The 27991-nt window shown below is 43.5% G+C and overlaps 2 protein-coding genes across 3 annotated transcripts in view; one reads left to right on the forward strand and one right to left on the reverse strand.

Moving 5' to 3' along the window:
- Positions 1–1102: 1102 nt before the first annotated feature.
- On the reverse strand, positions 1103–9654 carry LOC128904432 (synaptogenesis protein syg-1-like). 2 transcript variants are annotated; one of them, XM_054188762.1, is made up of 4 exons: positions 9524–9654; positions 4894–5337; positions 2340–2480; positions 1103–1218 (listed from the first exon to the last, which is right to left on the reverse strand). In XM_054188762.1, the coding sequence occupies exons 1-4, from the start codon at positions 9588–9590 to the stop codon at positions 1214–1216; spliced, it is 657 nt and encodes a 218-aa protein (XP_054044737.1). In that variant the 5' UTR covers positions 9591–9654; the 3' UTR covers positions 1103–1213. The 2 variants fall into 2 exon arrangements, with proteins under 2 accessions (XP_054044737.1, XP_054044736.1); XM_054188761.1 differs by having other exon boundaries at positions 1140–1223.
- Positions 9655–12580: 2926 nt separating this feature from the next.
- Positions 12581–27991, forward strand: part of GRAMD1C (GRAM domain containing 1C) — a 55430-nt gene continuing 40019 nt past the window's right edge. Inside the window, 4 exon segments of the mRNA XM_054213853.1 lie at positions 12581–12998; positions 13000–13029; positions 13031–13064; positions 14496–14624. Of these exon segments, the coding sequence (XP_054069828.1) occupies positions 12871–12998; positions 13000–13029; positions 13031–13064; positions 14496–14624 (321 nt within the window). The 5' untranslated portion in view covers positions 12581–12870.

The following is a 27991-nucleotide window of genomic DNA, read 5'->3' on the forward strand; positions in this document are numbered from 1 at the left end:
AAAATAAAAACATCCGTCTCTGTGAAAAGACACACTGGCTTTCAGAGACCCGAGGCATGCCAGTCTGGAAGCAGAGTGACCGACGTAATTTTCCTGGACATGCAGGAGGAGAGGGGACATCAAAGAAGGAGGATGCCTCCTTATTCCTTATTTGTCTTGGAGAAGTTCTGCTTCCTACCTAAAGGAAAAGCAGAGTCTGGCCCCTTTCTTGGGGGAGGTGTGTGTCTTAGCTTATATAGCCAGCTGTCTTACCCCTCGTATTGCTGTGTCACAGCACTGGGGATGCTTCTGAGGCACATTCAAAGGTACGCAGCGTCACAGTGGGCTATTGCTGTTGCAAGGCCAGGAAGGGTTTCTGACTTCTACTAGTTGGCATGCCCATACTTTGCAAAAGAACGTGTTGCTTACTCGCCACACGCACTTCAGAGCTGATTTGCTGCTCTCCTATGCAGGTGTTGGCATATCCCCCCAGCCATTGACCACCTGGGAATCAGTTATTGTCACATCAGGAAACTAGTCATGTAAGCACATCTTCCACCTCTCCCTTTTTTTAAGGGTATTAGAGGCTTATATTGAAACGCTTCTGGCAAGAGTAAGGCAAAATCCCATTCTTTCAGCCAGGGATAGCTATGTTGAAAGTGGCCCTTTGTTGCCTCTCCGTTACAAGCCTGTTGGCTGGAGCGAGCCAACAGGACAAGAGCTTCTATACCGAGAGGCGCAGGCAGACGGGAGCCACAGTTGCACCCGCAGAAGCAATGCATTCCACTTCCTTGGGTAGGTGTTAGCAGCTGGGGAGCTGGGGGGGGCCTGGGCAGGTCAGGCTCCTTCTGTTTCTTCTGAAGCACAGCTGACAAACGTCAAGTACCACCTTTAAAATGAGAAGTGATGGCAGGGAAAGACCCAAGGTACCTCATCAAAGTCTGGATTCAGAGATACGTGGCTAAACTAAGCCGGGCTTTGGCAGGTGATAATACAAATTCCTTTACAAAAAGCTGTTTTGCTCCTTGCTGCAGGAGAATGCTGAATATGCCACTGTGGCTGACAAAGCTGCAGGAAAAAGGAACAGACTAACAAAAATAAAAATGCCAAAGACAACATGTACCGAGGCAAAAGCTTTTATTTCATCTAGAGCTCCATTTTTGGCTTACAGGACATCAGAAGTTGTTCCGCCTGTAGGCTTTCTGTCTTCCAGCAACTCCTGTAACGCTGCACCTCAAGCTACGCTGAGCAAGAAGGAAAGGAGAGAGAGCGGGTGAGCGGTACGGAGTTAGCACAACACAACAAACTCTTCCAAGGCTCCCTGGCAAGTAAAGGAGTTGTGAACTCTGTCCCTGCAGGGGGGTGATGCCGTGTGGGCTGTATCAGCCTAGGGGTGCAGGTGGGCTTCTCAGCAAGGGCTGGCAGATCCTCCCCGGAGAGCAGGGGCGGAGCTCCTGGTCGTGTCCCTGTCCCCGCCGGGCTGGCCATCAGGTGGCGGCAGCGCTCCAGTGAATGGCAAGAGCAGCTCTGCCTTCATCCCTTCGAGGGAGGGGATTTTTTTTTCACCGGGCCGAGCAAGGTTTTCGGGGCAGGGGAGAAGAGGTGCAAATCACACGGCTCCCCGCTGAAAACACAAAGTCAGCTGAGCCCGGCCTGAAACGCAAGACCCCACCTTGGGTTGCGCAAAATGGGAACTGAGCTTTTTTTCAAAATCCAGCCTTCGGTGTCAGTCTAATTAGACAAGCTGACAGAGCTGGGGAAAAAACAGGTGAGCTTTCAGGTACATCAGCTTCTTCTCAGGTAATTTCTTTGGCTCGTGTGTGATGAAAATGTCTAGTTTTCGCAACCTGATCAGCTGATCTAATAAAAGATATTACTGGGCTTGACAAACCACACCTCAAACATACACTTGGGCTTTCTATACACAAGCATTACAAGAATATGGATGTAAGCATGTAGTCGGTGGGAAGAAGAACTATCCTTCAGCATAAACCTAAAAGAACCGAAGGAGACCCAGGACTTTGTTAAAAGAAGGAGGAGCATCTCACTGAACAACTCTTTGTCGAAAGTGCCAATTAAAGAAGATCCTATTATTTCATATATAGGTAACTCATTAGGCCCATGGGTGAGGCTCTACCCAACATAAACAAAGAACTACTTGAAAGAGATGGAATATATATACAGCCCTGTTAGAGTTTCATCCACACTGCTTATTTCGTGAACCAGATCCCCTGTCTGACCAGAGGTAAGTAAATGGTTAATTCCTCCTTAAATTAAAAAAAAAAAAGGTACCTTTGAAAATAGGTGATCCGGTTCACCTTTCTAGCAAGGGATTCCAGATTTTGGGTTGTGTCCCTTACCTTGGTGAGAGCCCTGTCTCATGCAGAGGACGCACCTCCTCAGCTGTGGGGTTAAAACAATGATCAGAACCACTACGCCTCCGATACCAGCCGCCACAACGCCTATGATGGTTCCAATGGATTCCTCTATCCCAAACAAGCCTGGGGGAGAAGGGAAGGTAGAGAGAGTAACGTAAGATGTCGTCCACGCAAATATTTGCAATGCAGCCGGCACATTTTCTGCACTGGCTGCAGAGGAAGCTGCTTACTGTGATATTGATTATGCCGATGTCTTGTCTGACATGAAATCATGGGCTTCTACACGGGAGAGAGTTTATTGCACTATGGCGTTATTGATTTTTTTCATTCCAAAGTAGGAAGCTGCTATGCTTTCTGGGGGTTTAGGGACAGGACAGCCCCATCTCCTTAGCAATCTCCCTTAACAGATGGATGCTATGGGATGGCAAAAGATGCGTCTGCCTGAATTAATGGGACTCAAGGCTGTATACTTCATTTTGAAATGGAAAAAAATACTTTGACAGTTGTGAGAAAGTCATCAGTCTCCCTGCCTACCCTCAAAGGAGGCAGCACCAGAGGATGGGCAGAGCTCCTCTGAAGTCCTTTCTATGATTTGTTGCTCTTTGGGCCTGTTGTATGGCAGACATGGGATAATCCCATTTTCTTTGAGGTAAGAGCACATCGGCGTTCTGGCTTTTTAATTTGTCAGGATTGAAGGATGACTGAGGAAGAGCCTCTGGTTAGGTGCATGCAGTAGGATGAACTGTAACAAGGGTTATGGGATGCAGCATGGAGAGGATCTGCCCTGTAGCGTAGAGTCTATCAGAGCAGGAGTGTCTCTTTAGAGAGAGAGAACCAGCTGGGCCATGACGCAAGACTGATCTGATCAGATTTTAAGTGACTGCCTCATGCTCACCATAGTCATTTTGCCATGTGACTCACCCAGGAAGGGTAATAAAAAAATGGCTAAAAAGCCTTCCAGTTTTATCTACAATTACAGTGTGATCAGACATTCATTACATATCTCTGTGTGGTTGTATTTAAGCTTCACCAGAAAATTTGCACAGTTTTGCTACCATATTCACACACAGATTTCCAAGCACTAGGCCACCCATTCACAGGAGCAGCTGCTCCTCTGTGCTGCCTGGCCGAATGGACGGACAGCCACAGCTGACCAGTAACCCAGCTGTAGCTCATCAAGAAAAAAAAACCCACACCCCTCCTTCCTCATACACGGAGGTATCCTGTAGCTTAAATCCATTTGCGGGGCTGTTCATTTCATCAGGAAAATGAGGGCCATGATGGTGCTGTAGAACCATTGCTTACTTCACTTCAAAATACATGTCATTTGCTTTCTGTAATGGACAAGTTAACAGAGTCAGCTACCTTCTCCTCATAATTTTAGACAAGTTTTTGAACAGTCTGGATTTGTGGCACGTGACCTTTCTTTATGAATTACATTTCTCACATTCTCTTCTCCCTATAATTCAGGTATAGTGCAGAAATTATGTATCTCATCTTCTCAGGAGCACAGAAGGGCAATTACACTGGCCAGGGTGCAGACGTTGCAAGAGCAACCTGCGCTACTGAGACTATGAGATGAAGCCAACGGGAGACCTCACCAGAGACCTCACCAAGCCCTTGCGGGGGTCACAGTTTTCTTGCCTTGTTAGAGCTACGGTTTAAACTGAGCAGTTTTATACAAATTAGTAAGGGAAGAACCGTGCTCAAAAGGGCACAGGCGTAGTGAATCTCAGTGAGCTAGAAGCTTTGGTAATGAATAAGGGGGAAATGGCACTTGCATAATTTACTCTTGACACAGAAGGTGCTATTTTTTGTTAATTGGGTAATAAGATAATAAACCTTTTGATGTGTCAATTTGTTGGGACTGGAATGTGTTTAGCCTACACAAAAAGGAAAGCTGCTTTGACATTTCCAGATGATAAAGGCAAAGCAAGTTATCTCCTTACTTAATATGCCTAGTGTCTATTTGTGGGGCTAAGAAAACATAGCATGGCACTTTTAATGCTACTTTGATTTCAATGTTTATGAAGTTAAGCAGAAATGATATAATGTGATCTTCATGTTTATTGTGGGATTACTTATGTCATCCAGAGTTAAGGAATGAATGTGCAAGTTAGTGGGTTGGAGACAAATAATGTCAAAAAACCGGGAGTTTGGAGCTGCTCCCTGAGGTGGTATCTTGACTGTCACTATCGGGGGTTCTGCCAAACAGAGCTGTGAGTACAAGAGAACTTGTCTGACTCTTTCACTCTTGGCACTGACTTTGATTTTAGTGATAAAATTATTCCTTCTTTTTTTGGTTGTAAATGCCTCTCCTTACAATATTAGATGTGTGATTGTTTATAGAGGCAACCCAATCAAAATTAGCTGGCCTTATGAAAAGAATGAAAAATGGTATGGAGCAATTACACTCCATGACACCAGGCCCTATCTGCTGGAGGCCAAACAGGCCAACTTCCTTCTTTCTGCAAGCGTGTACACGAGCTTCAGAAGAGAAAGAGGGAGAAAAGAAGTAAATAACATAAAATATTACCCAGAGCCCTCCTGATCCTGAGCTTTGTGCCATCTCCTGTCACCACTTTCCCATCCGGAAGTGTAACCTCACAGAAATAAATACCATGGTCACTGGTTGTCACATTGAGGATCACCAGGGAGGCATCCCCTTGGGACAAGTCTCCACTCATGAAAACCCTGGAGTTATTTGGCAAGACGGTCACATTGTTTTCCAACAGGTCCATCTGCCCCTTTTCATCTTCTTTGTACCACTTCACCATCAGGTCTGCCAGGGAGGGACGTCGTGGACTGTTAAGGTGGCAATTTAAGACCACAGTTTCACCCTCTTTGGCTTTTTCCTTGGCTGGTGTTTGAGTCACCAAAAGGTGCCACGGCTCAGGTGTTGTCAACAACAAAGGCTGTGCTGTTGTATGAGTTACAGCTGCATTCTCCTTGCTTGCACTTCCACTACTAACACCAACATCTGTACCAGGAAAGAGAAAGAAGAGGAGGGTTGAGGGTGACAGGTTGATAAACTTTCTGGCTTTTCCTGACCTGTAACCAGCACAAAGAACGGCCCCTGGAATTAAGACTTGCGGGTAGTCACTATTATGATGATAGGGATGTTTTTCCTGATTCCTGCTTAGATTATGTTCACGTGTACAGATAGGTCTTTTCCTGGTACTCAGTTCCTTTCTACTGACATCCTAGGGGAAGATTAATGCCATTGTCCAATGGCTTTGAGTGAAATTTAGAGTCCATTCAGCCACATTTCCACCTGGAACACTAACCTCTTTCTTCCTACCCCAAAAAGTCTTAGGGCCTGATGTTCGTGAGTCAATTGCTTTTGAGGCAAAGTAAAAAATGCCTGTACACTTACACACAGGCAGCTCTGTTCTGACAAATAAAATGAATATGTGTGCATCCTAATGCAACTGCCCGTATCCCAAAACATAATGTGAGCTTCTTAGAAGTTTTGGCACGCCCTGCCAGATTCATGGTAGGAAATCAAGAAACTGTGGGAAGAATCTCCATTGCCAGACACCGAATCCCCAACAGATGCTACCAGCGACCTGGGGGATGACATGTAAGCATTCTGCAGATATTGATACTGAGAGCACTGGCGTGGGTGAGTTTCCCTAGCATGATAACACTCTGCTCATGAGAGACAATGAGAGATTTTATAATGCAGAAGTTCCTGTGCCAGGGGAAGCTAGTGGTGAGAGGCACTGGCTGAAGTTTATTATGCATCTGCTTTACAAATAGAGTGGGAAAATACAAAGATGGCACTTGATTTTCTGTTTGCCTAGTAGAAATTCAATGAAGTCATTCTGCCTGGGCAGCCAGTTTCTGTAACTGTTTTTTGACAACTTTGAGTTGCTGTGACTTTCGTTTGACGTGTAAGTTTTGATAACTTAAGAGTTGTTGTGAAAACATTTGGCATATGAAATAGCCAACTCCGTTTTGACAACCAACATCCTGAAAGACATAAATAAAAGATGCACCTGAAGACACAGTCAAACTATCATGCGTAAAATTAAGAGGCCTCTTGACAGTATGCTGAGTGACATCTATTCTCTGTGAAGGGACCACATTGTCCTGCTACTTTTTGTTAGAAAAATATGGACAACACGCCAGTAGTACAGATTTAAATCTGCCTTCTCTCATGCAGCTGCTAATCATAGTATCAAACAGCCTCGAGCTAAGAGTAGTGCGGGTGGATCTCATTTCTGGAAACAAGCCTAGGCTCAGAAGATGAGAGGAATTGTTGCTGTCTCAAATCCCCAGCTGGAACAAAAAGAGCGGAAAACAAACTCTTAAAAAGAAGCCAACAGCTGTCGCCAAGAAAGAGTTCAAATTAATTTTTTAAAAAGTGTCTTCTGTTGTTTTTATTTTCTTCAAGTGAAATAGTCTCCCTTCATATTAGTTGGTACCTTCTCAAGGACTGATGACCATCCCGCAGCGAAGGTCTTGATTTTCCATTGCCTTGAGTCTTTCATTGCCATGCAAAGGGTGTGAAACGCTATTGTGCAAAGGGTGTGAAACGCTATTGTCTGGGTCTGGTAAAGCTTCACAATGACAATAGCTTGAATGCTCAGGGACAAGTGTCTCAAGGCAATGGAAAAGCAAACCCCTTGATGATTGGCTTGAGAGTTGCTTGAATGGCTCCTCCAGGCATGCTTGTGCACAAAATCACAAGTTGTATTCATAGTTACTATTATTTATAACTCGTATGGGAGTAGCAGTAACAATTGCTGTCAGACAGCAGGGCCCTGATGTTCTAGGTGCCTTATAAAAGGATGGGCTACAGAGCTCACAGTTTAAATATCGGACAAGAAATAACTCATGGATGCAAAAATATATAAAATACAAGTTTGGTATGAAACTAGGCAACAACAAAGCATGTGAAAAACCCTTCAGAGCTGTTTGGTGCTCTGTGCTTTTACCTCAGAGTAAAAATTTTGGGCCTTGTAACTGGAACACCAATCCATGGGAACTGGATGCCTGAGAATTAGGAATCCAAATATTATTGTAGTTCTGGTTCCAGTCCCCTAAAATTACTAGTCCTTATTAAAGATACCGGATGAAATATTATTCTCATGCTCATACATCATCTTACCGATGACTCCACTGGAGTTACTCGGGGGAATGTGAGGTCCAGATTTTCCCTTTCCAATTAGATAACAGTGTATCAATGCAGCAGTCATAAAAGTTGAAGTATCTTGACAAGGTACTTTGACGAAGTACAAAGTATACTTGAAATACTTGACAAAGCTGATGGTACCTTGACATATTACCATCTTTGTGTATTAAATATTCTGATGTGATATGTTTGGTTGTTTTAAATCTCTGTTCATCAACCATGACCTCCACTGGATACTGCTGCTTTAGCTAGATCAGTACGTGCTACTGCAACCTTTTTTTCAAGGAAAGGTCGCAGAATTTCTTCTCCACTACAGCTATTCCAGTCTCCCCATGTACACCTCTTGCAACACAATTATAATTTTTATTCCTTTTAGTGATGTAAAAGGTATTGTTTTTACACAGTCACTAAGTGGCACAGTGAACATAACTGGGCAGGAACAATGTGCTTTGATGTTGCATCTGTTCATCATGAGTTTTATTTGCACTTCCCACTATGAAATAACCGGCCTTGTCATCTGTGTTATCCCACATCTTTGATTCAATACATATCATGTAACTTACAGCTAGTTAGGAAAATCAAAAATGCAAGAGGATTGTATTGTTTCATCCCAGCTCTGTCTGGGGGCTCCACTGAGAAGGTCACAGCATAGCCTCTATTTTTCTTTCTTCATTTCTTTCTTTTTCTTTTGTAAGGTTGCAAAACTGGAACATACTAGTTCACTGGTATTCAAATACACAATGCCCTTATCATATTGGCATCTGGGAGCATACCATGCCAAATGCCTTGTTGATTCTGCTTCAAAGCTCTTTTTACGTCAATCGCTTCATTAGCAGAGTGATGTGTAGGTCCCCTGTCATGCGGGTTGTACGGCTTAGTTCCCGATGGAGAGGAATGAAAGGATTTTTGGTGAAAGCACTTGAGCTAGACAGAGCACAGAGAAATACAGCACGGATGATCTTGTCTTGACCTGGAAAAATGATTAGATGATCTAATAGGTCATTGTCATATGAAGTCGGTAGTTCATGGCCAGTTTTCAACCACGAGGGGAGAAAGCTCTCTGGGACTTCTGTAATGTGACAATGTGCTCCACATTTGCCAGTATTAATAGGGCACCTACTAAGCCATCAGCCTCCCCTTTACGTCATCTGCAGGTTGATACTTTCCCATGTACAGCCATATCGTTGGCTGTGAATGAGAAATACACAAGGCAGGCGAGAGGAGGTGGGGTGACAAAAGGAAAGAATAAAATACACCTGTGCTCTCCTCCAGTCCTGGAGCATCTAACTTGCTCTTTTGTGCCAAGTAAACCCAAGCAGCCCTGCAAGCTGCTTCTGCCAGCTGCCAACAGTATAAGGGAACCAAAACGGTGGGTGGAAGTCAGTGCAAAACTTGATCTTTCTAGTTGAGCCTCCTCTCCTTTGTTCGCACTCAATAGATAGAGGAGACGTTGAGGGCAAATAGGGCTCAATTTCCAACCCACACATAAAAACCCTCTCATGCTGGAATGACTGTCTTTCGCATGGTTTTGTGGGCTTTAGAGCTCAACTTCACACTCAGATGGTGCCATGAGGGTGCTATACAAGCTGTATCCAGCTCCCAGTTGTCTATGATTAAGTGATCAATGACTGCACATTACTTATCTTAATTTATATGACTTTTGCCCTGTGCTGAGGTTGGCTTTCGCAAATGGACATGAATAACTACCTTGTGATGATAACCGGTTGCTAATACCTCAGAGAACCAAAATAGAAATGAAGCTTCTAGCAATGATGATACACAGCCTTTCTTCTTGAAAGACAAGCAAACATACTCTTTCTGAACATTTCTATTAGCTAAACATGAATGTATCTATAAGGAAAAGTATGCTTTAATGCAGTGCACAATACTAGAAACAGTTTTCCCGCATCCTGAGGAAGCCCTCAGTGGAAAGTTGTGTATTGAAAAAAAGGAAGAGAACCTCTCCAGCCAAGCTCTAGGAATAAGCTATATTTCTTCTAATTAAGGAAGGCGGTTTAGTACTCACCCGTCAGCAAATAGAGCAGGAATGAAGACACAGCAGATCTACAGAGCTTCCCAATGTGCTGGCTCATAGTTGCTGAAGTATATGGCCTCACCGTCTCTCCCTCCGGTAGTACGGGCAAAAAAATATGTGCGTTATTGCAACAGGACCTCACATTCTGCCCAGTGAATGTCACACTTACTAAAGTTACCACAGCTTCGAGCTCACAGTGCTCTGCCTGCTGCCTGGATGACAGCCACCTTTGAAGTGACAACAATGAGTTCCCGGGGGCTGTTCTGATCTCTCCCAGAGAAGATGCCGAAAATGCTCAGAGAGCAGAGGGAAGATAATCTGTTGTTTTTTGCTTTGGCCTTGTATAAACCAGAACTTTGGGCTGAGTACAGAATAGCCAGATACTCAAAAGGAGACCTTTCTTCTGCTGAACCCCCTCCCTAGTGGAGATGAGAAAGAGCATTGGCTTGATTTTCTGAGCAGCCGGACTCCTGTCATTCTAATTTACCATGAAAGGAAGTTATAGGAATTAAATATCTTTGTGGCTATATGCACATGGTGTTTATAGGTAAAATGCATTCCCCAAAGTATTTTTTTCCAGTGCAGAACCAATCCTTTTTCACCAAAAGTTGATTACTTAAACTCCATTGAAGTAAAGCACATCTACGCCACCAGGGTGGAGGGGAAAACCGCTACAGCAGACGGCCTATCCGCAAAACCAGCAGGTGGGCTCTGGAACGGGAAGTCTGGGTTTACACACAGGTACCTACACAGCACTGCTTTGTGGGAAGAGCTCCAGCAGTCCCAAACCTGTAGCATCCAGCCTTGCCAAGCAGTGCCACCACTGTACGGAGCACATGCCGCCCTGGATAGCTGGCCAACTCCTTTTCCCTCAGGAATGGGATTAGGGACTATGGCACACATTTCCACAAACCTGTTGGCTTTATCTAGTGATTTTGCTTATCTTTAGGACTCTTCAGATAATGGAATTGTACTTGAGCATCGAGTAAGGACTGAATTCCACATCTGTTAAAACACAAAGCACAATTCAGCTGAGAGGCACGAGTATTTCTGCTTTTATTCATATTTGAAAGCAAAAAGGACCCCCCAAAAGCCCCCATCACACTATGAGGAAATCTGTCATCATGCTACTGCCATACGGCTTTCTTGAATACACTTTTAATAAATTCTGTGATCTGCATCTTTGCATGTGGATGCTGTACAACAGTTTCAAGAAATTCCACATCTGATTTGCAAAAATCTGGTGACAGAGCAAAGTCAAGAAGAAAACCCTTTTCCTTGAGTGACCACTTGTTGCTCTAGCTTTGATGTGGTCACACCTGTATCAGCAAAAGCAGGATAGTCTAGAGGGAGTATGGCTAAAAGAATGTAAAAGGCAAATATTTCTTCTCTGTTTGAAATGGGTTGGGAGAAAGGGAAGACCTGGGATTACCAGGAAGGAATCACTCCAAAGTAAACTATATATTAAGAAGATAACTGGGACCAACTGCAGAGCAATATAGCACTTCAGTAGAAAGCTGGAAGGTAGATTGTGAGGGTCTTCTGAAGGAAGTACCGCCATAGTGTTAGTCAGCAAAGAAAAAATAAAAATCTATGAACGGAGAAAGTTAGAGGAGTCAAAAACAATCAAGGGTTCGAGGAGGGGATAACCAGTAGAGTCAAAGGCACCTGGCAGACAAAAGAGCAACTGGGACGAAGTTACTGGCTTAGAGTACTGGCCGTGACTGCGTGTCAGAGAAGTCAGTGTGGGAAGATGGAGCAGGACCAAAGGCATTCCAAACACTGTCTGATTTAAACCCAAGTATTTGGTGTTTTTCTAAAAAAAACTTCAAGTGTGTTGTCACAGACATACTACTGTTGCTCCTGCAAATGCTGTTTATGTTCATTTCACTTCATCCTGTAACAGCAGTTCCCTTGTCCATTAAATAGGACGTGCCTGAGTGAAACTGTCAGGTCAGCCAGCTTTTAACTGAGGGAATAAAGGGTTTTTTTGCTGGCAGCCATCAGTTGAACAGGAAGCTTCTCCCACTTGGATAACCCAATATGATTGAGAGAGAATCTGAGTTTTTGGACAAAAAGCAAGGTAAACTGGTCCCCTGAGAGCTGCTGAGAAAAGCTTGAAAAAATTTTGTTTCAGAGGTCCAAATCAAGGAAGCAAGCAACAAAAATGAAATGAAACACACACTGATTTTTACATTTTCTTGTAAATTTTGGACACTCAGAGTCGACGGTGTTAAAGCTGTCCTGCCTGGGCCAACAACTGGGAGGTGACGTCAGCCACCGGGACTTCTGGCACCTTTACTAATGTATTAGGCAGGCAGATATCACAGGGCCCAGAGATGTCCCTTCAGGGGGAGCCTCAACCCACTTTCTGGCGAAGTGGTGAGAGAAAACGAAAAGCAGGAAGAAACAGCCCTGCCACACCAGGCTGCTCTACTCCTCCGTCCCTTGGCCATCCATCCATCCATCCATCCATCCTTTTCCATCATCTACCAGCCAGCCTCCCAGCAAAGTGGAGACTTCTTTCCACCTCACGGGGCTCTTCTTTTCCCTGTGAGGTGACCTGAGGGCACAAATGTTCAAGCCGTCACCGCTCTGCTTGTGTCCCCTGAACTGAGGGGCACGGCCTGGCGCTGCCTGACTCGGAGCCCGGCATTTCAAACCCCCGGGGTCCCCACAGCCTGGGCAGAAACCACCGGGTGCTGCTCAGCAGCAGTTTAACGCCAAGAGCCCGGGTTCCCTCAGAGAAGCCCCCCACCAGCGACTGCCTTTATCCCACCTCACTCCCTGCACGGCCTGAGGACGCGGGGTCTGGCCCCAGCCGGCCCCTCAAGGCTTGTCACAGCGGCCATGCTTGCGAGCGGCCGAACCCGGGGCACCTCAAGAGCACCCAGCAGAGGGTTCCCTTCCCCTTCCCCTCTCTCCCCCTAGGTGTCCCCCTGGAGCGGGCTCTCGGCGGTGTTTTCCACGGAACCCCAAACCTGCCCCCCCGCCCGCCCCCAGTTAGATTTAGGAACCGCTTTTGCTGCCCAGACGCTGTTTAATCAGCTGCCGGGGCTGGGCGCAAGGGGAGGGCGGCGGGGCTTTCCCTCAGGCGGGAGGCAGCGGAGGCCCCATCCCCCTTCCACCTCCCCGCAGCCAAGAGTTTTTTCCTTGCTAAAACTTTCCGAGGCTTCGTAAATTAACCCTTCTGGAAGCCGCCAAGGGGGCCTCCCCTCAGCGAGGAGAGGGAACGGAGGCGCCGCCGCCCTCACGCCTTTGCCCTCCTCAGGCGGCCACCGCTCGCCCTTGGCAACCGCCTCTCGGGTCGGCGGCCCGGCCGGCGCCTGCCCCTTTAAATGGCGGCCGCGGCCCCGCCGTGCGCCCCGCTGAGGCAGTTAGTGGCCGCCGCGGCGCCCTCGCCCCCCTCCATGGTAAGCGCCGCCGCCGCGGTCTGCGCGTTCCCCCGCTCGCCTGCCCCTCCGCTGGGCTCCATGCCCCCGGCCGCTGCCTCGCCGCCCCCCCCGGGGCGAGACGGTGGCGGGCTGCGCAGGTAGGTGTGGGGGGCGGGAGCCCCGCTCCTTCCCCCCGGGGGACGGGACGGGCGGGCCGAGGCCGCGGGGCTTGCCCCGGAGGCCCGGCGGCGGGGTGGCCCCCGCGGACAGCGCTGGGAAGCACCGCCCGGGGGTGCGGGGCCGCTCCGCCGCCGCCACCCTCCGCCCGAAAAGTTTTCTGGGGGCGAGACGGGCACGGCCCTGGGGGGCGGCGGCCCTCCGGGCCCGGCAAGCGCCGGCGCTGTGGGCCCCCGGTGAGGAGGGGCGGCCCGCGAAGGGAGCGGGGGGTCGGTCAGGGCTGTCGGGGTGGCGAGAAACATCCGGACGGGGTTGCCGTGGCAGCCGCGGAGCTCCGGCGATATGGTGGGGTCGGGAGCGGCGGTGCCGCGGCACGAAAGGGTCTGTCGGCTGTGTGAGGGGAAGCCGGGGCGGCGGAGCGGCAACTGGTGGAAGTTGCAGGGAGTCCGTGTGGTGGTTTTTGGTGGTTGTTTTTTTGTGGAAAACTCGGGGAGAGCAGAGCCCTTCTCCCCCGCCACGTAGCCTGCCTGAGGTGACTGGGTGCTGCCTCACCCCGTTGTCTTCTCTCCACCGTAGCCCCAGCCTGGGCCAGCGGGCTTGGCTGGAGCACTGGCCCCTGCCGAGCCATGGGCATGCATGTGTGCCAGCATCGGTTTGGGTTTGAGCTGTTTCTGGGCTGGAAACTCAACTTCACCTCTTTCTGATGGATCCAGTAGTGCAGGTGGTGTTAGGTATTGGTTGGGTCCCTCGGGCTGGTTTTGTACCACTTTGCTGGGTGGCTTGGGACAAGTGTCTTTCTGTGGCTTAGTTTCCCTTCATAAAGTAAAACTGACCTCCTGAGTGAAGAATATTGATATTGAGGGAGAGTGCTACAGAAGAGTGCTTATCTTTATAGTAAGTGATAGGAATAGAACTACTTATCTCTGAAGTGCTGTGCTTTTGTTTATATATGACAAAATATACAATTTAGAGTGCAACTAACAATAAGTATAAATATTTGATGTATTTGTATTGTAATAATATATGTCAGTCCTCTGGTAAATGCTACACACCTGCGTGGCCTTTCTCACATTTTGAAAGGTCCCACAGATTCTTGAGAGGTGCTGCATGTTATGCACTGATGTCTTGTGTTGATGTTACTCCAGCTCTAAATGTCTGTGCAGTTGAGGGGCTGCCGTGGACATAAAATACTCTGATAAAAATGTAAGTAATAATTAAATATAGTATACTCTGGAAAAAAATGTAAAATCAGTGAAAAGGCTGTCAGTGGGAAGTGTTTCTATGCCACTTGCCTTGGTGAAACTAGCATGTCAAGTTTTATTTAATATATAGTTGTTAAATGGATTAACTATCTTCTTATTTCACCTTTCTCCTTCATTGTTGAATTGCATACCTTGCTTCTTTGTTCACAGGAAGTTCATGAAGTGGATCATGGTCTTATTAGCCAGCTACTTGCTGATTCAGAGGAGACTCTTAGTTCGTGCACAGAGAAAATGCAGGGTCCTGCTCAATACAGTTGGAGTGCTGACTGGAGCTTTTGGGTAATGTGTTTCATCTTTCTTTTAACTTGTGTTTTATTTATAAATATAGTATATATTTTAATTTGTATGTGTGTGTATATGTACCAGCTTTATATCTGCAGTTCTCAAGTTGCTTTGTAGTCATGAATTAGTAAGGTGTTCTCCACCTATGTAGTGAGGTAGGTAATTTTATCATTATCAGCTTACTAAAGTGTAAGCTGAGACTGAGGGGATGAAGTTGTTTACCTGATGTCATGTATCAAGTTAGTGACAGGACTTCTGGCTTCTGTGCCCAGTCCTGTCTCCCACTTCCTTGCATGGTTCATTAACCTATCCAATGTCTTTTTATGCCTTTAGAAAGACACTGTTGATGTTTTTTAACGGTAAGGGCTGAATTTTGATACTCAGTGTTGGGTAGTTCTACTGATGTGCTTTCCTAGTGTCTGTTTCTTGTCAAGTAAACACATTTGTTTTCCATGAGAGTAAATAAGCTTCCTGTGTTCTTTATAAGTAATGGGATTTGTGAATAAGAAGGGCAGAAAGAAGGGGTTTAATTTTGCTCCTATCCAGGGAGATGCCTCACTGAAAGTGGAGGATGTCCACTTATATGCTGTCTTTAATATTCCTCTCATGCTTTTGATGGATTTTTTTTTTTCAATGACATGAGAGAAGGTAAACTTATGGGTGTAGACTTAGAGCATATGTTTTGCTGTTAGTTTGGTAGGGTAACACCTGATCTCATGAGAGACTTAGATTCCCTTCCTCACAGCTCTGACAGTCTGACTCAGGTTCTGTGTCAGGTGGCCTCAGTAAATTGTCTGCTTCAGCTTGTGCATAGGAACATCATCTGTACTACTGTGTCTTTGTCCTGATGAGGTCATTGGAGTGTTCATTGTGCTCAACAGGTGAAAGATTAAGTAACTAGCAAAGGCTGTAGGGAATCTGTGGCAGAGCTGCAAACAGAACTGGGGGATTGGATTTCCTCACTCCCTTATTTATAAATCTAGCTTGTATGTCTTTTCATCCCTTCTGTTGAAACTAAGTGAATATCCTAATGGTCGGAACATTGGTTTTGCATCTCAGGCCCTAGCATAAACTTCCCCGAAAATGCGTGTGTACTTTTAAACTGAGCAACAGTAGCCTAGAGCCAATGGAAGTGGGACAGGCTGAATGAATCCCAGCAGGTCTTAGAATTGTGTTGCTAGAGAATGAGTACTTGGATTGTTCACTATTTTCTCCACTGTTCCTACAGTGTCAAAGAAGATACAGGAGTGTCCTGCCTGTGCACAGCTGTATCTGTACTTGAATCGATAGCAAATCATGCTGCGCAGATGTTGTAACTGCCAGCTGTGCTCTCATTAGATGGAAAATTAGACTGCGTAAAGTAACTCTTGGATGGTTTCTGTACCATGGTTAATGCAGTTGGTAGCTTATGTGAGGAGGAAACCTGTTTAGGTCTTGGAGTCAGTCTGTTGGATTTGCAGTTAGCAAGTCAGTCTTTCCTTGGTAAGCTTGGCAATCTAAAATAAAGTCAGAAGAGTATAATATATGAAGAATGTAACTGTGGTATTGGCTTTGCTCTTTTAGGTTTGAAACACATGCTGAAGATTAAAAGTTTCTTTGAACAGAGCTTTAGGCATGTACAGTGCAGGGCATCGTGTGTCCTCTCAGTACCACTTTCTGCTTCCTGTAGTAATGTGTGCCTGTAACTTGAGGGGCATGGGATTCTTCAGTGCAGTGGCAGCTGCTAAGAGAGTGTGAGGCGTTATCTGCTATGATTAAGTGGTTACCTTCTGTCTATGATTTATACTTCAAGACCTCAGTATTTGTTTGAAGTTACTGTTTATCTGGTTCTGCAAATATGACCTTGCAGTTAAACAAAGGAATTGTGTAAATACTTGCCTCTTGTGAGATGGTGCTGTGGCTTGTAAAGTTCTAGCCGTACTGTTTGTCACTGATTAATTTTAAAAACCTCTACCCATCTGGCTATAGGAGGCTGTGGGTACTCATTTTCTTAGCCTCGAGGGGACTGAACTTAGAAGTAACATGAGGCAGAAGGTCACAAATTCAAGGCAAAAGCTAAGGTCTTCTAATTAAAATGTTATTGCATTGGCATCTTTCCCTGCTTTTCTAGACAGAAAATGTGTTTTAATAACTTGCATAGTTGATGATCAACTGCTGACTATATAAACAAATCATTAAAACTCCCTAAATACTGAGTCATAGTAAATGTGTATGTGATAACACGGAAGGCAGCTTCTTGCAGGGTGCAAAACATGTGTCACTAACGTTTGACAAAGGATGATCTTAGTATCCTGTGGCAGGTGTGGGTTTGTTATGCTTGTTCCTACTCTTAAGTCAGTAGCACTAAGGAATTTCTACGACAGCAAGGCTAGCCTGAGGTAGCATCCAGGGATTGGCTTTGGTTGCCTGGGTTATTTATTGGCTTTGAGAGGCTGCACGTTTCTGACAACTTTGGTTTGCTCCAAGGATTAATTTCTTCTGAGTATGTACTCTTGCTTTGCTGATGGTGGAAACCAAATGTGAATGTTAGAGCCTGACTGGTTTGACTTCAATTTTTCATGGATTTGAGTGGGAGTAGGCAGTTGTGCCATGCCTCTGGAAGTCAGGCCAGGTATCATGAATGCTCAATAGGTGCTGTTAGCACATGTAATTAGCAGCAAGCTAGGGTTGGGAGCCTCTGGGTTATAATCTCTTTCCTGACTATGGTGAGTGGAGAGAAGGAAGGTTAGCAGAAAAATTAACACGTAAGGAAGAAAAGAAGAGAATCCTACAATGCGTAATTTTTCTGCTTCTCTATCCAAAATATTCTTTTGTTTTTTAGCTTTATTGAATAATTTTGAGAAAGAAGTCTTTTTTCTGTACTACTGTAAGCAATTCTTAAACTGGTAGTGGTACTAACTGCTGTTTTTAAGGTGGGTGGTTTTTTGTTTTTGTGGGTTTTGGTGGTGTGTTGTGGGGTTTTTTGTTTCTTTTTTTTTTTGAAGACTATTCCCTGGAAGTGGACAAAGCTAGAATTTTTATAACCTCACTGGAGGAAGAAAAAAAGCTTGCTTGTGAACTTAATATCAGGGGTTACCCTCTTTACTGGAATCTGTAAAGCGTGCATCTACTTTGGATTAAATGGTTCTAGTTTTGGCAACTGCAAATAGAAATGATGAAAGTCAAAGATGCTTTGGAAATTAAGTTCCATCTGGAAACTCTATCTCAAGATTCTGAATTCACATTTTATCCTTTTTACGCTCTTCGTACTGAAATATAACTAAATTTAATGTCCTTGGAAGAAGAAACACATGAAAAGTCCTAAGTATTCTCCTATTGTAATGAAGAAGGTAAAAGTGAATGAGGAAGCTAATGAAAAGGATCCTTGCATCAAAAGTGAAGTTGTTCTGTCTGGGGACTCTAGTTTCTATTAATAAACAGTCAAAGAAAGTTCATATTTGTCTACAATAAGAAGAATGCCTGTGGAAAGAAAGAATAAAAAAGTAAGTCCTTCCCTTTCAATGAAAAGGTAGGTGTGAAGAGTTGAACATCTCAGAAAACTGTTTTTATCTGGGAGGCTTGTTTAAGAAATTGGATATGTGGGGTGCCAGGAAGGTGTTGGAAATAAAATAGGCTTCAAAAAAGCCAGTTTGATTCCAGTGTAATGTCAGTTTAAAGAGTTGGTCAGTGTGAAGGAGTACAACAACAGAAGCATATAAATGATACACTGAAAAGTGAAGGTAAGCATTTTATTTTTCATAATACAAGAACAAGGGAGGTTGCACCAGATTTGAAAAAGGATTTTGAATTTTGACAAACATGGATTTGGTTTCTATGAGAGAGAGCTAGTCTGTTGGGAGTGTGTGAGAATATCGTATTCTTGGCACAAGTAAACATACATGACTCAAACCTGCACGGGAGGGATGCAGATATACATTACAATTTGGAAGATAATTTATTGCAGCACAGGTACGAGTTGACATACTTTGAGGCCCAAGACTAGTAAGGATTAGAAGAAATATTTCTTGCGTCTATAGTCATTTGAATGCTCCTCCCACCTTTCTCTGAAAGACTCATGTTCACTCTGGGAATGGTTTACTGGGCTTGTTAAATCAGTAACTATGTTTTGGCAGACTGGTATTTAAAGCACTCTGACAGTTGCTTCACCTCCTATGTTGTATACTTGGTGTGTTACTCCTGGAAAAAAAGCTTTTCTTCTCATCTGTGCCTCCAAATGCTTGGGTTGTGAAGGAGAGACATCATTACTTGTGGCATCAGAGGATGATTTTTAGCGTCCTTTTTATTTGCCACTATGAATCTAAGGAGGATGAGAATTGGATAAATGCTGTAGGTCTCTGAAAAGAATAAAAATCTTAAACTCACTTATGCTGGGTTTTTTTTTCCTGAAATGTTGTAACTTTAATATAAATAGCTTTTGCTGTACTTGTAACACTGGTATGTTGTTTGCTTACCTATCTGGAATCTCTAGAACAGGTGCTTTTTTTATGTCCTGTGGCAGCCCTGATTATATAGAAGCAGACTTCTAAAATAGTAAGAAAAGGTAAACTGTAGTTCTGACTAGCCCTTGAACATGGCAGATGAGGCTGAAGTGTTTTTCTCGCTTATTTTCACCCTGGGAATCTCTTTATTGCTGTTGATGCAGCTCCAGACTGAGCACTGGCTAGATCTGACTGCCATCAGGTTTCAGCCTGTTCTGATCAAACACTGGCAGGTAGTTGGTGCCCTGTCTAAATAAGCTTACCCAGCTGCAGCAGTGGTAAGTTCTATATAGTATGAATTATTATTACACACACCTAAAGAATTAGTCTAGAATCTGAAAGTTAAGTTTAATAGATGAGGAAGAAAATACTTCGGACTTGTGTGATTTCCTTATTTTGTAAGTCACTGGGAACAAACCATCAGAAATGCAATATAGTTCAGAAAATCAGCATGGAGTTGCTAGAATTATGATATCCGTTTAATGAGAAGGGAGTTCATAGCTTATGGAATGAAAGCTTTAAAAGGCAAATCTAGGATATGGAAGTTAAGCTCTTTTTTGGTCTTTGGTTTGGTTACAGCTTTGTTGTTAAGTATTTCTACAAACAAGTAGAGGTGTAACATTGTCTTTTTCAAGTCTGCTGCAGGTGAGCTACTTGCATCCCTTTGTAGGGAAAGAAGACAGGTAAACAAAACTCTACAGGATGTGATTGTTTAGAGGTACATTTAATTAAGTCATTAGCAGCAGCTAGTGGTAGAAAATTCTCCAGGAGGTGTTCAAGAAAAAAAATAATAATAAAAATCTGAAATCCTTTGTCGAAGTTTAGGTGATGTGGGAGACATACTTACCAATCCAAAAACCTAAGGGCATTCTAGACAAGAGTGTACGGCTTTTCTACACTAATGACTACTCTGGAAGTTATATTTTGTATCATCCTATGCAGCAGATGGTTATGCAGTAATTGATCTATGTCAAGATTCCTTGGTGATACCGGCAGCGTTTTAGAAATTACATGGAGTAAGTGAGGTTTTTTAGGTAGTGCTTTTTTTATTGAAGTTGCTTGAAGAGTCAGTAAAGCCTACACTTGGGATATTCATGCACAAGCTTTAACTTCAGTTATACGTTCAGGCTGTGTATTTGTTACTGCAACCCTCTAAAGCCCCTAGGGCAATGACGGATTTCAGGATTCGGGACTTCAGCCTGCTCATAGGACCTCTTAGCTTCTGTTTGCCACTGTTCCTACCCACCAGGAGTCAAGATAATCCCCCCTTGTTCAGAATGAGTGGAGGTATGTGATCAGAGATGTGATCAGATTCCTGTTTTTTTTTTTTTTTTAAAAAAAAAAAAAATAATCTTGCTATCACTCTTGCTTCCAACGGGATTGTTTGTCTCCTTCATGACCTTTTTTTCTCACCAATATTTGTGGACTATTACTAAACTCAAATACAGATCAGAGATGCCAGAGTCCAGTTCTGGGAGAGTAAGGAGGGAAAAGTGCGACTGAGGTATGCCATTCTTTTGCTTTTGTATTTAGCTACTTTTGTATTAAGTAATCTTGGTGGGACTTTTTTTGCAGGTAAGGAATATGAGAGTTCAGAAGTAATGTCTGAACCATGGTGTGTCTGTAGCTGTGATCAGCTTGTGCTGATACACGTCTCCCAATAGCTGACCCTTTTTTGTATGCAGTTAAACAAAAATTATGTGTGGTCTGTCTTTGCTGAAAATGTTTCAATCAAATCTGGTAGCAGCTTTTAATATAGAAATGACTAAGAGTAAAATCTGCATTTGTTTTTTAAGGTAGAAGAGAAAGAGATCAAATTAGATATTTCACAAGAAAAATAGTTTGGGGGTGATCGCTTGGTGAGTGTTACCATCCATGTAATTTCAAATGCAGTAGGGCTACTCGCAGGCTTAAGGAGATGACCAGTATAATTTATACCAACACAGTTCCTGTAGCCGGCTACGGTCACTACTGCATTAACTATGTAACTACTGTTGCAGTTCGTCTAATACGCTCCTACTGGTTTTCACTGTAGTCCTGATTGAAAGATATTTATGTATCCTTCTATGAGTTGCTGAAAAGTAAATGGCACAGATCAGTTATTACATCTGAAGTGCTAAGTAAAAGTGGAATAAATCTTTTGAGAGTTCTTTTTAAAAAAAAAAAAAAAAACAAACAACAAAAAAAACCAAACCAAAACAAAACCCAAAAAATCTTGCAGTCACTCTTGCTTCCAAGGGGATTGTCTCCCTCCTCAATGACCTTTTTTTCTGACCAATATTTGGGGGCTGTTACTAGTTAATCAAATACAGATACTGTTACTCAAATACAGATCAGAGATGCCAGAGTCCAGTTCTGGGAGAGTAAGGAGGGAAAAGTGCGACTGAGGTATGCCATTGTTTGCTTCTGTATTTAGCTACTTTTGTATTAAGTAATCTAGGTGGGACTTTTTTGTAGGTAAGGAACATGAAAGTTCAGAAGTAATGTCTTTTAGGTACTTTGTTATATGCAGTCATGCCCCCTGCGGATTTTTTTCTCCTGCTTATTAAATGGATTAAGTCTAAAGAAAAGCAGTTTGATTTTTTTCATTACTTAGGAGGCCTACAGTGAAAGATCAGGTGAAGGAACAGATGTTCTTACAAATAACATCAGCTAATTGTTTTGCACACAAGCTGTAGGAAGAAAAATGAGTCAGGTGAAACTGCTGTTTAGAAAGGAATGCATTTTTTTATCCAAAAGGAAATCATCTTGACTGAGCTTTTAATTGCCATTGCATCATGTTAGTATGTTTACGGCTGTTGAAACCTGGACAATGCAGTTACAAGACTCAAACTGGGGAGCAGACAAATTATCTGAGCTAAAGTATAACTTGGTGTTGGGAGAGTGACAGACATTTCAATTAAACAATCTTAAAATAGTAACTGCAGAGTTTATACAAACACAGTTGGTTTATTTGTATTAATTTTGTTGTGGTGTTGTGTGTGTTTCGGGTTTGTGATGTTTTTTTAAATCCTTTTAGTAATTGTATTGCCAATCCTTGTGATAAAGTTGCTAAAAATAAATAAGAAGATTGTTTGAAGTCAGGAAGGTAGGTACAGGTCCACATTTTTTCCCTAAAAGGAAGAGGAGCTAGGCACTTAAGACTCTTGTGATCTTGGCTTGTATTAGTGTCTTGCGGAGGCACTATGAAACATGGTCTCTGGCAGAGGCATTAAAGGCATAATTTTACTGCCAGGTCCAAAGAAGTTATTGCCAGTTACAGACGGTGTTGATGAGGATGCTGAGTAAATCTGAGACTGGAGCATCTTGCCTCCTGGAAGAGCTAAAACTACCTTATTTTTCAGTTTGGAGTTGGGGAGGATGGTTTTTCTGTGGAAGTGTCCAAATCTATTGAACTTCTTGCTTGAAATGCTTGAAACAAACTCAGAGGTACTTGGTAGCAGTTACATAAATAATTGTATTTGAACTAGAAATTATCAGCCTTATTGCTAATTACAGACTTCCAGACTCAGGTGTTTAATCAGCTGAAGGTGGCGTTATCTTATAAACAGGAAATGCACTTAAATCACTTTATGCTCGTACTGCTTCTGAGGCCTGAGTCACACTGGTACCCAGGCTTTGGCAGGGCCTTTCTGAGATCACTTTGAGATCTCTTACTGTTTTTCTGATGGAAAGAAATTGCCAATGAATATTTTTCTGTATAGATTTGCTTCCCAATATCTTGCTGCTCCTTCAGCACACAGATTCCCCGTGAAGTATCCTAGCTGTGATTTGGGAAGGCAGAAGAGTTGCCTCGTTTTTCTGGTGAAACCAGTTCCTGCTATTTACATACATAGCTGATCTTGACAACAGAACTGCAGGTGATCTAAAGCGTCACCACCCAGCTAGGTGCACAAAGACAACCACTTAATCCTAGCGAGCAGCAGCGTCTTGCAAAATGACTGAAATATGGCCCCATTGTGTTCAATTATCTTCTCCTTTCAGGCATTCAGATTTAAATCTGATTATACAAGTTATTGAAATGCCTTGAAATTCATTTTTCTGTTTCTTCTTTCAGCTCCCTCAGTAAGGCTATGCTAGGAGAGGGATCTCTCCTCCCTGCTTTTGAGTGAGTCATTAGCTGTATCTTCAGCCAAGTGCCCAAGGGGATCCGACGTGTCTGAGGCTGGGCCTTCAGTGAGCTGAGCGGATGCAGCACAGGGACACCTGCTGCTTCTCCTCTTGCTCTGAAACTGTATGTGTGTTGTGATAGCTTCTAGGGACCCAGTCTTGCAGCTGGGGGTGGGTGGGTGGTGCCGTGCAGGACAGAGGGGCTCCACAGCCCCTTGCTTGTGGTAAGTGGCTCACCCTCTGTGAGGGGTGAAGCTTGTATGCAGGCCACTGTTTCCGATGTAGTCCTCCTCTTTTCCAGAACAGCCCCCTACACAAACTGCAGTTGGAGCCTGACATCATTTAATTAGTCACAGAAATGCAGCAGGCAGGTCCTAGGTAAGACAGATGGAAGGGGACAGACAGCACAAAGAAAGCAGAGCAGATGTGTGCCTGATGTTCCCTTTTCACAGCAGGCAGAGAGGGCTGACGGGCATGCAAAGCCCTTTATCCCTTACCTCAAAGTGTCTGTTCCCTGCCTAGTGTCTACAAAGAACTGAGCTCTGCGTGAGTGGTAACATATTCATTTTGGGAGCTTGGGTGTGCATGAAGTGTGCCCTGATCTTCTCCCCTCCCTCCTCTGATGCTAACCCTGTGGAGATTTGTTAGCAAGGGTTTGACTTAAAGTGGGCAATGGCCAAGTCTTGTGTGAGAGTAGATTTAGATCCATGCCAAGTTACCAAGTGTAGATGTACTCTGTTTTTAAGACTGGTGCACAATGGGTGCATGGGCTGTAGCCTCCAGTGACGCAGAGAGGAGGAGCAATGGGCATTGAGTGCTCCTTTCCAAGCTGGTGTTTCCCTGGTGATGGTACTTTCCTCTGCTGTCCCCTTTGGAACTTTTGTGAACTTGAAATGACCTGTGCCACTGCAGTCTGCCTCCCAAAATCCATTTAGATGATAGCGATTTTAGATTGGAAGTGGGCTCTTAAGTTTTATTTGGCTACTTGCTGCAGCGTTTGTATGTGTGTTCTGCAAGGCTAGTGTGTTTCAGCCTGGTCTCCAAGCTTGCACGCAAGCAGAGGCTGGCAGAACGCTAGCTAGCTCTGTTGGATGGTGGCCAGCACCAGCTCTAAGCAAGCGGGTGAGAGAAGGGGGAGCTGCAGAGGCTGCCTGAGTGTTGGCCAGGGATTTGCACGGGTTGGAACAGGTTGCAGGCAGCTTGAGGAGGAGGTATGTGTAGGGGTGTGTGTCTTCTGACTTTATGTTAGCTTCATACCTTAGTCAGTTTTATTTCTGAAATGGAGCATATGCTTTTTTCCTCACTGTATGTGTCAAACTTGAGATTTTTATATTCAAATCAGAGTTGTTAGAAAAGTACACTGGCTTCACAGCTAAAAAATGCTTTAAACGCTTATTTGCAGAAAATACTGAATACTACAAAGCAATTGCTTCAGAATAAGCAGGGTATAGTCTCAATCCAAACTTTTTTTTTTCAGGGAAAAGTCTATAATATTACTAATGACAAGAGGCTTTGTTATCATTGATAAGAAGGTTATCAGCTTGTTTCCCAAGGACCTTGTTGGACTAGCTTCAGCTGAACCCTATTTCAATGAAATGTAATGGCTTGTGAAATGGATGGGGCTTTGAGCAACCTGGTCGGGTGGAAGGTGTCCCTGCCTGTGGCAGAGGGGTTGGAATTAGGTGATCTTCAAGGTCCTTCCCAACCTAAACCATTATACGATTCTATGAAATTGAGCTAATTCTGGTGGGATCTTGAAGGAGAAACTTGGGGGAGACCCTCACATGTTTTAAGCGGAAGCACTTTGTTACAAAATTCTTGCACATCTTTGCTACTGTTTAAGAAATAACACTTTTGAAATGTTAAAAAACGTTTAAAAAATAATCTTCAACTGGTTGTGCAACTTCATTCTCTGTAGAAATACCCTTACATCGTCCAACTCTTTAAACATTAAGTCTTTGAAGTTTTCTTTCTGCTTGGGAAGGAGGCCAAATCTAAAAATTCTTCATGAAAAAATGATACTTTTGGTCTATTTCTAATTATATAACCTGATGCTAGCAGCATAGTTCCCAGTATTTCATATGATGCTAAATTTTCTTGTCTGTCAAAATCATAATTGTGACAATGTTGGTTGTAGAATTTGTAGGCTGTCTTCCAAGCTGTGCTCCAACATGATTTGATATTTGTACTTATATAGGCAAAGCTCAAGTAGGAGACCTTCTTTCCTGCTTTTGGAAGGACAAGGTGGAAGTGCAGGAGTTGACCAGGCCTTCCGTGAGCAGGATTTCCAGTTCAGCAGAGTTCATGTCACACCATGGGGTAAACAGTTGTGATACAGTAGTTGACCAGAACTGCTGCATGTCAGGCTTATGACCATGGTGGAGTAGTTTCTTCCTACATGGATTTTTGGAAGCTACTAGTGTTAGTGGTAAATAATAGTCTGTCTGACGTTTTCGGTGTGCCTGCCCATGTATCTGTGAGAACTAGTAAATAGTAACATTCATTCTGGAGGGACAAGGGACTCTGTCTTTAGCCTTGTTTATGGGATCTCATAGGATTTAAAAAAAAAAAAAAAATCCCAACACAAAACCCCTGAACAAACAAACAAAACACTAGAAAATACAGTAGCTTGAGTATTTGCTCATGACCTATATTTTAATATCCCTTCCTTGAAATTTTATTGTTGTATTTCTAATGAAGAAAGACATAGTTGCACCAAAATTCTTACTGGATGCCACTCAGCCTGTACACAGATGCCACTGAAGGAGAACTGCCATTGGTTTGCTTTCTGCTCAGTTACTAAGAAATGTTAAAATCTGTTTCACATCCAGCCTCTGCAAATCAGAGGGGGGCTGGGCCACAGAAAGGGACGTAATGACCCTGTGCACAGCCCAGTGCCTGCCAGTGGCCCTCTGGAAGACTGCCCTGTGCTTATGAGACTCCCCTCTCTGGGGAAGTTAAGGGTGAATGAGGAAGAGTGTATAATGAACGTAAGTAAAATAGTCCTGGCTCCTTAAACTCTTCCACCTCCCACTGTGGTTATGAGCTTGTTTCCATTTCCTTGAGAGCATGGGAACTTTTGGAAAGCAGGCGCCTAGGGAATACAATGGCTGAGCCAACCCTGGCAACAGTTGCTTGTTTTTCTTTTTTTTTATTGGTTGACGTGCCTCGTATGACCTATGAATTAAATACAAATGTACTTAATAAATGTATCCACACCTGGATAATCAGATGTGATCAAATAGCTCCTTATTTAAAAAAAACAACATGAAAGTGGACACTTTGTACACATCCAGTCCAAAAGTGCACAGTGTACTACTGTACATAACACAGTAAGTCACCCTAAATAAGATGGTGTTGATCTTCAGGTCTTGTGAGAGCTTCTTTCCCTGTGCAAATTTAATGCTTTTGTACTTCAAGAGAAAGAAAAGGACAGTAAGTTACTGCTAGTAAAGCTTACGAGTACTCAATAATTGAAAGTTATTTCTAACCTCAAATTTTTCTGTGATTTTGTCAAGGAATGGTTAGTGAAAATAGATGACCGAAACAGTAGATCTGGACTGTTTGCTTGTGACAGAGTAAACAGAGAACAAGTCTTGACACTTTCAAAATACATCTTCATGCTTGTTTTCAGAAGAAATAGAAAACTGTGCCCTAGAACTGTGAAAAGATAAGGGAGGCTGGTAGTCACATGAATGTGAGCTTCCACTGTGGTTCTGTGCCTAACAGCAAGTGTGAGTCGGATTTGTGTGTGTTTGCAGTGACTCCTGCAATGCTATGTCTATCTCTCAAGAAGCACATTGAAAATAAGAGGGGATTCAGAAGAGCCAAGAGAATAAGTCTGAAAAAAAAACCTCTTTGCTAATAGACTTCAGAAGCTTAATCCCCATCCCAAAAGAAGATATGGGGTAACTTGCGCACAATCCAGAAGTAATTCACAAAATAAGGATAAGATTAACCAACAGACCATTAGAAGAACTATCCGTAGGCTAGGATGGATTTTTCCATCAGGAGTGACTTTTAATTCAAGAAGGTAAAATATTTTTTTTTTTTCTTTCACAAAGGAAAATTTGGTCATTGTAGCTCTGGTTTTAATGCAGAAGCTAAATTGTGGGATAGCTGTGGCTTGTGCATTATAGATTAGATTGGATGGTCATAATGAACTTTTGTGGACTGAAGAACCAGCTGCGGTGGGATCAACACGTTTCTGATGGCAGAAAGGCTTGTCAGACTTGGCACATTTTACAGGTAGCCTCGGCAGAGTGATGACATCTCAGTGTGCCAAGGGAGTTGTTCTTGTGTTTATAGACACGTCCACCTGAATCTGTTTTGGACTATGTGAAATCTTAAGTTTGCCTTCCTTATACTGCTAAATGAGGCTTTTGTTTAGGGCTGTTAACTTAGTTCTTCCTAGCCTAGTGAGGCTTTAGACTCACTGAAAGTGTTTTGGTTGTTTTTGTGGCTTTTTTTTTTCCCCTCCTAGTTAAATTTCAAGAATACATGTAGTCTTTTTGTATAAACTCAGACTCTTCTCTGGTGGTGTGCTATTCTTCTGGAGGCTGTTTTCTTTCTCCTAGTACTAAGCAGGATTTTAGATGGATTTGAAGGGGGGGGGAAACAATGTATTCTTTAGTACAAGTGCAAGTTTTTGCCAGGATATTTAATGTTTGTTTTGATGTGCTAGTGTAGGATTAAAAATTACTTTCATCCTAAGTTTACTAATACCTCCAAATTTGTTTTCAACTGTGTCTAGAAACTTCATAGGAAAGTACAGGT

Source organism: Rissa tridactyla, chromosome 1 (genome assembly GCF_028500815.1).
Source record: "Rissa tridactyla isolate bRisTri1 chromosome 1, bRisTri1.patW.cur.20221130, whole genome shotgun sequence".
NCBI classification, from domain to species: domain Eukaryota; kingdom Metazoa; phylum Chordata; class Aves; order Charadriiformes; family Laridae; genus Rissa; species Rissa tridactyla.